The 10,697-nt window shown below is 37.4% G+C and overlaps 1 protein-coding gene across 1 annotated transcript in view; it reads left to right on the forward strand.

The window, feature by feature from the left end:
* The window catches only part of LOC103771193 (pecanex-like protein 1), a gene marked incomplete at its 3' end in the record, with an annotated part of 29,394 nt that extends 18,724 nt beyond the window's left edge, over window positions 1-10,670 (forward strand). Inside the window, exons 6-7 of the mRNA XM_008938483.1 lie at window positions 5,948-6,080; window positions 10,620-10,670. Coding sequence (XP_008936731.1) covers window positions 5,948-6,080; window positions 10,620-10,670 — 184 coding nt within the window. The remainder of the gene's footprint in view (window positions 1-5,947; window positions 6,081-10,619) is intronic.
* Between the last annotated feature and the right edge of the window lie 27 nt (window positions 10,671-10,697).

A 10,697-nucleotide genomic window follows, 5' to 3' on the forward strand; every position in this document is an offset into this window, starting at 1 on the left:
AGTTTTGTTGACAAGTAGCATGTGTTGTTCTTTGCTAAGTATCCATCTCAAACAGCAGCTGAATAATAATCTTTGATACTTGGTATAAGCAAAGCTGCATCTACTAACTGAAGTTTATGAGCTGCTTTTTTTCTTAAAGCTCCTTTGTAGGTGAACCTGCATTTCTTGTTACGCATACAGCTGAGAACAGTTGTGAGTTCTCTGAGCTGGAATAGAAGTGCTCACATTGTTGCCCAATGTAGCTATGAGATGTTAATTCCAGGCTATATCTAAGTTGGCTACTAATAAGAATTTGATGTTATAGCTAATAGAAGTCCATTCAAAGCAAACAAATTCAAAGCAAAAGTTTCTGCCTGTGATACACCGATACAGAACACCATTTAGGCTGGAAGGGCCACATGTTCTAAAGATCTAAAGCATCTTTTCCTTCAGGTGAATAAATCCAAATAGAAAGTCAGGACTAAATTTCGTGAAGATTAGTGTAGGTTATGAACATTTCTCTGCTACATTGACGTACTACTAGCTATTGATACAGACCCTATAGACAGAGATTAGGCTATGGGTAGGGGATAAGTTTAGATCATAGCTTTAACTGTTTGACCCCCAAGTCTGTCAACATTATAGTCAAGAAGTCAGTGCTAATAAGACCTGATGGTTTTTAAAAGTGAAATAATTCAAGTGGAAAATACAGTGAAGTAGAACTACTGAGACTCCTAGTTTTATCATGAGCATTAGCATAGAGATTTGTGTGTCAAGCTGGTCTGTTAAAATGTTTGGTTCAGAATTCAGAACAGCTTGACACTTTGGCTTTTAAGATTGTTGTAGTGACTGGCTTGATGTAATTGTAAATATTCCTCTGGCCTAGTCTCGAGCTTTCTTCATACATTCAATCACAACACTGATGTCTTGGGCTTCACTTTTCTTGTTTATCTTTAAATTTTTGTTTTGTGACATGCTTTCCTTTCTAAATTGTGTGTTGTTTTCCTCTGTCCTATTTTCTAGGTAAAGTTTATATTGCAGTGATGTCCCTCTGTTCTTCATTGTTTCTTCTTTGCTTCCCAAATCTCCATTCTTCAGAAAGTGGCATTAGTGATATTTTTACTTAAATGTCCACAGTAAGTAATAAAACTATAAGCAAATATTTTGTTTTTTCATCAGAGAAATCTTAAGAAACCCCTGCAATTTTAGGTCTTATAGTGGTGCATAATCCATGGTGATTAACTGTATACTGAAGATGATCTGAATGGATTTCTTTCTACTTGGGAAAGCAGCAGTATGTTTTTTCAAATACTTTTAGGGCACATGAGAATAAACTGAATAACTCAACCATGAGAAGAGTGGTGTTAATAAATGCATGTGAGAAATATTGCTTTTCTTAGGTTTTCAACACAAGGTATTGGTGCTTGATACAGAAGAGCAAAATTTCTGCTCTTCTGTTTGAAGAATCTTCAGTGCCAGAAGACAGATGCCATTGCTTGTGTGAGCCATAAACAATTAATTCCATCTCTCTCTGAGAATTTGTAGGGTTGGTCATTAGAAGTGGTGGAAAATAATGACAATTTCCCATTTGTTAGGGAGAGAAAATGTCTAAGCATCATCCTTTGGGTTCCATGTGCACATTTAACCATGCCTAACCTGACTAACGTTTAAAACCATCTAGTCCTCAAGTGATGAGTTTGATGGTGTTTTCCTGAGAAAGGTGAGGAACGTGATGTTTCCTTTGTAGATGAGGTTTTGTTTTTTTTTTAGTCAGACAGAAGTTTGTAGTTTTTATCCTCAGAACTGTGGTTTGCCACATGGATGCTTTACCTCTGTCTTGCCTCCATACCGTATCTTTCTAGGGATCTTCGTACTTGGGAAGAATTTCTGTTTCAGAATCTGTTTGAGGCACTGGCTTTAATATTTTTACCTACCAAAAATGAAATGGGACTTACTGATGCAATCAAACTTGGAAATTCTGCTTTTTCATTTTCTGCTTCCGCAGTTGGGTTTGAAAGCAGTGATATACGTAGGGTGGTGTTGTAAATGTTCTGGCTTGTGTATGTAAATATTTGCGTTTTATGTTTCTTAAAGCTAATTATATTGTACAACAACTGTGTAGTTGTGATGTAAAAATTTGAGTCTTCAGTTCTGTTAAACTTTGAACTACAGAGGTTCACACTACATTTTGCAGTATAGAAAGAGAAGTTTCAGAAAGGAATAAGCTGCAGGCAGGTAAAAGTTCAACCTATGTTCAGATATTCCCAGTTGTTTGGCAAAGGAATGTGAATTACTTGTTGTTCTGGAACTCTTCATTACAATAAATTTGTCCTTTTATTGGGAAAGTAACATTCCAAATGTGTGATGACAAAATGAAAGCCTCATGACTTTCAAAGTGTGTAAGTGTTCATTTGGCTTTCTTCCAATCAGAAGTGCAATGGAAGGAAAAAAGGATGAGTTTCAGTAAATGTCTTTCTATGCACAGTTGCATTAAATACAAAAGTAAAATAATTTCCTCCTTGAAATTAGGTGTAATATAGTTGGGAATAGCTGTGAGAGGGTTAAATTCTCTACAAACCTGTCACTAGGTCTCTGCCTTTTATTGATCTCTGTGATGTAGTTTTGTATTTATATTTCTGACTTGTGCACCTTGAACTTCTAAACTGATTTTTTTCTGTTCTTGAGAACAGATAAAGTTAGGGGCTCAAATCTATGTGACAACTTATGGTTTGTCTTCCTTTATTGATTTACTTAAGTAGGAACTATAAAAGTATAACCTATTTTATCTCCCCCCATTAGATCTATATTTTGTAAATGAGTGTAGATGCTGGATCTTACCTTTCTGAAGTCCAGAGTAAGTGATTGTAAGAAACAGCATTGGAAAGTGTGAGTGAAGCTCTAAGACATGTTTTAAAAAAAAAAAGCTGTCCTGCAGGAATACTTTTATTTGTTTAGTTTAGTTTTTAAACATCAAAGCACTGTTATTTTGTAAATATTAAAGGAAGCTTATTTACGTTAAAACAAACCTATTTCCCTCATGATTAAGCCTCTCAGAGCATGAAGGGGGGTAATTTGTTACATCCTGCTGGTGAACTCATGAGCAGCTGTACTGCTCCTTCTCATTAGAGACAAGTAGGAACACAAATAATAATAACTGTATTGAAATAAGTAGCTTTCCATACTGGTTTAATTTTTTTTAATCCTCTGTGTTCTTTAAGATCCCTTTTTAAAACAAAAACACAACCAAAACCACAAAAAAAAAAACAAACCCAAACTTTGCTCAGTTTGGCTTTCCACATTTCAAACAAACAGTAAATCCTTTCTGTTCAACTAGCTTTTCTTTTTTTTCACCTTAGTCATGGTTTCAACATGTAGCTTCTTGAGGTGTTGCATCATGTTAGCAGTCTTGGAACTTGGGCTGAAAAGGAAGAGCATACATAGTTGATGTGAATACACTGAACAAAAGTTTCAAGATAAATAAATCCCTTGGTAGGTTAGGTAGAAAGCCACACCAAAATCTACTTTTGATTTTTAAAGGTTAAAGTGAAGCAATAATAACTTAGCAAATGCCAGAACTATTTGCCTGGGCAGCTTTGAATTTGACCCCAAACACATACGATTTTTTATTTTTAATCTTCAAATGTGTTTATCTCTGTTTTCCTCACAGGACACTGCCTCAGTCAGTGCTTGAGGTAGACTTGCTTTAGTGATAAGTTAGAGCTGTGTAGGAAGGACCTCTAGTGTTTCCATAGTTTGGGCTTCAGTTATTGCAGGAGGTGATGCTTACTGAATAAAAAATAGGAAAAGAAAAGCAGATCTTGTCAGTGAGTATGCTGCTGTGAAGAACTGCACTTGAATTCTGCTCTTGCTCAGTAGTTGCAAATGGTAATTAAGATGTAATGCTCATGTTCATCATTTTAATGGTAATTAAGATGTTTACATTTCAGTTCAGTCACTGTTCTTTCTTGTATGGTGCTTAACTAGAACCTGATGAGCAGAAATGTGTGGAATTACGTCTGCAACTGGAGTCTGCTGAAGCTGTGCTCTGAATGAGTTTTTATATACTAGTGTATACACTGGGAAAATTAAGCTTTACAAATTGGCACCCAAAATCAGTGGTCATTTGTGACCACTTGTGTATTAACTTTAATCTATCAGAAAAAAGTCAGCATTCATGCTGTCTTGTTTAATGTGCTTTGCTTTCGCAGGATTTTATGAAAGCAATAACGGTATCTTTGAAGAAATGAGGCTGTGTATTAAAGGATAAAGCTGTGCATAAAGCCACAAGAGAAACTTACTGAATTCTTGCTGAAATATACTGAAAATGTCCTAGCATCTAGTCATGCTTCAATTAACAAAAGCAGTTGTGGAGGAGTGAGGAGGAAGTGAGCAATCCCACAGCTTTCCTGAAAATACAGGAAAGGACTCAACTAAGGATGTCCTTAACTTTTCAATGTTTTGGTTATGAAATGGTTGTAACTTTAAAGCTGGTCTGAAAGTAATCTCTTCATGTAGCTTCTCAGCTTTTAAATCAGTGTGCGGTTTCATATACAATATTCACCTGATAACCTGTGGTTCATGAGTGGGGTTAGACTCTTGTTCCATGCGGTCTTTATTGCTCGAGCCATGGCAGCAATACACAGCAGGAGGAGGTTGCTACTCCCTGTAGACCAGCATTAGATTCTTTGCTGATAAGTTTTGAAAGCTTAATGACAGAGGTGTTTTAACTTGAAATGTGCTTAAGTGAACATGGACTGCTCTGCCTGTAGTCTCCATGCCATAAAAAAAGTCATTGCTCCCTTAGTGTTTTTTCTTTCCTTTCTTTGTGTGTGTGGTTCCCCCCCTTTTGGTTCCCCACAGACCCTGGTTTTCTCACTCCAGTAGCAAGCTACTTGGCCGCCAAGTTGTGACTTGCCCTTCAAGATTGTGATTCACCACTTGCACTGATTTTTTTTTTTGTCAAGTTATGTGTAGTTTTTTGTTTATTTTTGTTTGTTTAATTTTGTTTTGGCTTTTTTTTTCCTCCTTCACTTGCCTGCCAAAACCTATTTTCTCTGTGACCCATTCATTTGAGCTCTGTAGTGTTCCGCATTCAAATTGGTTAGTAGCTTCTGTGGTTCAGGAAGAAGATGCTGATGTTGTAGACACACCATGAAGCAATCCAAATCCAAAGTTGTCCAGGCTGTGAAGCTTAGGGAGTACAGGTGGATTTTGTGGGGTAATGTGGAAAAATCTTAGACTCTCTTCTGCGTACAAACTGTCTTTTACAGTGTTGCTTTAGGGGTGGACCAAGACTCTGGGGAGTTGAAATAACAAATAAAACAGTCCTTACAAGGAATTTATTCTCTCACTTTATCTCAACCCCCTGCTCCTCTAAATTGTAGAGTAACTAGTGTAAAATGAGCAACTTGTATCCTGTGGTGCTTCTGAGGGAAGCAGAAAGAAAGCAACTCTCTTCTGTCCCCTGAGGAGGTATGATGAGGTTAACCTCAACCCTAGCTGTTTTCCAGAATTATAAAATTGAGAAGAGAGTATTATGGTGAGGAGTGGCAGACAACCATTCTAGGTTGTCCTTTAGGCTTCTCCTTTTAATTATCTATTAAATGAGATAAAGGGTGACATCAGTTTGGTCTCTTCCTGCCCTGTGCAAATGGAAGAGATTTGGGATAGCCAACTTTTTTTACAGTCCGGCTACTTGGATTTGGGGGTGAAAAAAACCAAAGCTGTATATTCAAGAATAAATGCACCCCACCCTCCAAAAAATCCAAGCACCCAAATTTTTACAGATTGTGTTGTGATCCTGTCTTGAGGCAGGTTGTTTGAACAGTCGGTGCGTAAGCTACTTCTGTTGTTTCAAGTCAAGTTCATTAACTTGGGGAGGGTCAGGGGGAAGAAAGGAGTCTTAAGTAGTAACTGTGTACGTCACTAGGATGGGTTCTTATTTGACCTGAAGTCTGTCTTGCTGCAGCAGCACAAGCCAGCGAGGAGACTGTCACATTTCGCCGTGAACGCAGCACATTTAGGCGTCAGGCAGTACGGCGCCGGCACAATGCAGGGAGTAACCCCACCCCTCCTACATTGCTCATCGGATCACCCCTCAGGTAGGGTATCTCAATGTTCCACCATATTTAGCATGCATGTAGCAGACCACTTCTCCCCACACCCACCAGTGTTGCCAGAAAAGCACTTTTTGACTTCCTTCCCCACCATAACCTCCTTGAGCTGTTACTGCATGTCACTGTGGGCTTGTTGAATTGTGCATGTATATGTGGCACTATTTTCAAAGTGACCATGATAGCCAGTCTCTAACATGTTACAGCTGATTTCAGATTGATAGCAAAATGACCTAATGCTAACAAATTCCAACTCAGTGTTGTGTATCAAAAAACTTTAGAAACATTTGATTTGAAAAGAAAATATTACTCATCGCTCCTCATTTTGGTTTTCTTGCCTCTAAGAAAGTAAGGGTTAAGGACTAGTACTGTAATCACTTCTCATGTCTGGAGATAGTGACGAGATAAGCATAATAAATGTAAGAACATCATAAAGAACTAAACCATACGTGCAGAATTTCAGATCTGGAATACAGGTAAACTGTTGTATGAACATCCTGCAGCTGTTTCTAGCAAAAGAGAAAGTCAAAGCAGTGTCTTCGTTGTAGAGTGCACGGTCTTGCTCAGTATTAAATCTAACTTGTGTGGCATTTTGCATGCCTTGGCAATGTTTAAAATAAACTACGTACATGTGTCCCAGGAGTTCCCAACCTTCACTGGTCCATTTGTAAACAGTGCAGAGCCTAGAGATAACATTACATACAGCAGCTCTGTTTCGTTTGTCAGCTTAAACAGTAGAAACAGCAGCCACAATAAGCTTTTGAACTTGCTTTTTAAGTCTTTCAATCCTGTGGTTGCCTACAGTGTTGGAAAATGGGGAGCAGAACGTTGTCTGTAGAGGAAGTAACACTTCCCCTATATGCATTGAAGTATTTTTTTTTCTCCAGTTATGTGATAAACACACAGGAATAATTGTATATGTTGCATATTCTTAATAATCTTCCTTCATATGCCAAGCTATCTTTTAAATAATAGGAGCAGTCAGTTTTTGTGTTTCAGGAATACCTCTGTAATTTACTTGAACTGGAAAAAGCTGCAGAAACTCAGCAAATTAAAAAAAAAAAAAAAAAAAAAAAAAACTTGAGAGGGTGGGGGAGGAATCATGCCATTTGTGACACCACTGAAATCATCAAGGACTAAGTTTTTCAACTTGCTTCAGGCAGGAAGATTGAGAGAAGGGTACCTAAAATCTAATAAGTGAAGGACTGATTTCTGCCACCTCAAGAGTTGCAACAAGTTAGGTGTGTTTTTGCTGGCTAGTGCAATATGTAGTAGTAATCATATTTCAGATGAATTTTTTTGTTAAGCTTCTGGTGTCGCTGAATGTAGCTTGTTCAACTTCTGGTGATTTCTTTTATAGTGAGGCATGGTAAAACTTTGCATTCTCCAGGATCATTTGCTCTTCTCTCCATTGCTTTCACTTGCTTCTGATATTTTTTGTTGGTGGTTTTCTCCTTTTTTTAAGAGGAAGGTAGTATAGTTTTGTGTGCTTCTTCATAAGAGGCTGTGCAGATATGAATCTGAGCTCCTTAAACTGTGCATTATGTAGAAAACAATGAGTTTTCTTAGTCTGCTATAAAACAGGGCAGATGAAGGGCTCTGTTTTAAACTGAGGCTGACAGCAGCCACATTTTCACATGCTAGTGCAGTCATTAAGGTTCCCATGGCTTAAGCTGGACTTCAGTGAGAGATCATGAGAAAACTAAAGCTAGTGGAAGTAACTTTTTAATTAGATGAAATGTTCAGGGGTGGAAAAGCAGAATGAATCTTCTAGCTATTTCCTCTGTGTCTTCCAGTTATCTAAATTTGTTCCTTTCTAAATAAAATCAACCCTCAACTCTGTACTCTGACATAATGACATACATTATCAAAATTACTTGTGTTAATACATATACTTTGAGAATTGAATACTTAGTGAGATTACTTTTCTCAAAGCATTGTTGGAGATGCACATAAATATCTGTCCCTTGGAGTAGAGTTAAACTGCCTCAGTCCAACCAGACACCAAAGTGCTTTCAGGTTTTTTTGATGTAAATCCCATGTGAACTACCAATGGTGGAATGCATCTGAAAAATTGTTTTTATTACTGTTCTGATTTCTAGATGAATAGTCTGAAAAACTTTTACATAGGTAGCTTAATTTTAAATTCTGTGTTGCTGGTAGAAAAACTTCTAAGAAAAATCAAGCATAAGAAAGAAGTACAGAAATTTTTAGCCAGTTATCACCAAGATCCTTTCAAAAGATCACTGGCATTAATTGTTTATGCTAGTGGTAAGCTATCTTGGTCTGGTTCCTGATATTGCTAATCCATATGATTTCAGATGTTAAACTTCTAACAGATTTACTAATCTTTAGATGCCTTGATGCTACTTCTTTCTTACTCTTGCCAGCAAAACTTTAATCTCCCAATCTTATAACTCTTGCATAAAATTGGATGTTGTGTGGATGCTCCTTTTAGAACCTGTTGAATTCTATCTGATGTTATTTTATAAAAAAAAAACTTATCCATTATTGCAATTACTTTCTACTTCTTTTGTGAAGTAATTAGTAAAAGACACAGTGGAATTATTTGGCCATGATAGATGCTTAAATCAAATCTGGTCTAGTAAATTCTGCTGGTTTGGTGCTCTATTAGACGTGAGTAGTTTGCCTGGTAACTTAAACAAAAAACAAAACAAAAAAGACGCCCAAAACCCAACCACCCCTGGTTTTGTCCTGCCTAAATGTCAGCGATGTGTTGGGCACTTCAAACATGGGTATGTGTTGGTTTCCTCTGTAGTCCATGGTGTGTGCATGTGTGTCTGGTGCAAGAACATGAGTGACTGTCTGAAGCACAATTTTAATACTTATTAGTTAGGCAGAGCTTAAACGTATCTGTAACGGATCTTTTACGTGTCTGTGCAGTTTGCTAACGTCAGTGTTTTGGGGTGGGTTTTTTTGGTGGCAGATATGGGTAACCACTGAGAGGACAACTCTGTATTTATCTTTTGATATGTAGCTACTATTTAAAGGAAGGGAGTATTGTTTAGCATTGTTTTGATGTGGCTGATAATACTTCAGGGAGACAGTGAAGGCTGGCACATCTGTGAGCTTCCTTGGAGTTTTTGTTGCTGTGTAGCTCACTGAGAGCTTGTCTACAGCAGCAAAACACTGGATTTAAAGTTCAGCTTCAAATACAGTAGAATATGATAATGATGAGTTGCAGTTTTTTACCTCGTGAGCTGTGTGCATGTGTGCTCCATTTTGCATGAGTTTTTCTGAACACATGTTCTTATATCCATATCTTGTTTTCCAGTGGTGCTCTAAAAAACCTGAAAAGTAGATGTACTTGCTTTTAGCATTATGTTCTAGAACATCAGCTATAACCCCACAGCTCTTAGTAAGATCTTGCTTTTTCTGTAAGCACCACTGTAGCATCACACTGTACACATTAAAAAGTTGAAAGCAACAGGTGATAGATAGATTTTAACTATTTTAAAGACTACAGAAAATCTTAGAAATTTTATCTCTCTAAAAAATAATTTCTTAATTTGATCATGTCCCACAGTGAATGACTGTGACATGCAACTTCTTTAAATGCCCCAAAAATAAAGCATAATCAAAACGCTAATCTTGCAGAGTATGTCATGTCAAAATGTAGACAGCATATATTTGAACACTTCATAATGCTTAATATTAAACAAGATAGTAAAAAATATCTAACCTTGCTAAATAGCTTTATAAAACACTTTTGCAATGAGAAGGTTGTATAGACAAATAATATTTTCAAGTGTTGTCTACTTATATGGCTGCACACTGAAATTTCTCTGAAGCTCATGTTGACTTTCAAAACTGTTTGGTTTTTTTTATTTTTTGGTACAGGTATGTGTCTGTTAATAGTACTGAGTAATAACCTTAAAATAGACTTAAGCTTTTGCCGGCTTGTTATAAGTATTCATAATATTTAAAAAAAACCCATATTCTGAATCCAAAGGTTTAACTACAGTTATCTACAAGGTCTGTGCTAGTGTATGGCTAATAGCAAAGCTCAATCTGCACTCTAACTACAAAATATCTTTAATAGCAAGAAAGGTGGTGCTACTGTGACCAAAACTCCCAGACAACCAAATAAATTAAGTCATGCCTCAGTGGACAAAAAGGACCCTTACTATTGTGAGGAGACTGGAGTAGTCACTACTGCATGTAGGTGATAGCTCAGGTTACTCTGCAATTAGACTAACTAAGCAGCAGTTTGCTTTTGCACCTACAAATTAACCTCTACAAGAGTATACGTGAGGGTGACTTGCAGATGTTAGAAAGCAATGCTACTTCTAAGAAGTAGGACGAGAACCGTATCTCTAGATCACTGATGTAACAACCGTCCAAATATTTTGTTATACAGAACTTGTGGGCTATTGTAACCCTAGTGAGTGGCTGCTTAATGCTATACTCTCAAGTTTTCCTCTTTAAAAAGTCTTGTTTTGCTTCACTCCGAGCTATTTTTCTCTTCTTGCTGGTAACGTGTCCCAGATGCCCGTTTTCTCGTAGCCCTCAAGGTGGTCAGCAGGGCCAGCGGCCCTCCTCCCAGCTCAGAGCGCAGTGCTCCCCCCTCCCCAGGCAGCGGCG

This window comes from Merops nubicus, unplaced genomic scaffold, assembly GCF_000691845.1.
Source record: "Merops nubicus isolate BGI_N331 unplaced genomic scaffold, ASM69184v1 scaffold32964, whole genome shotgun sequence".
NCBI lineage: Eukaryota > Metazoa > Chordata > Aves > Coraciiformes > Meropidae > Merops > Merops nubicus.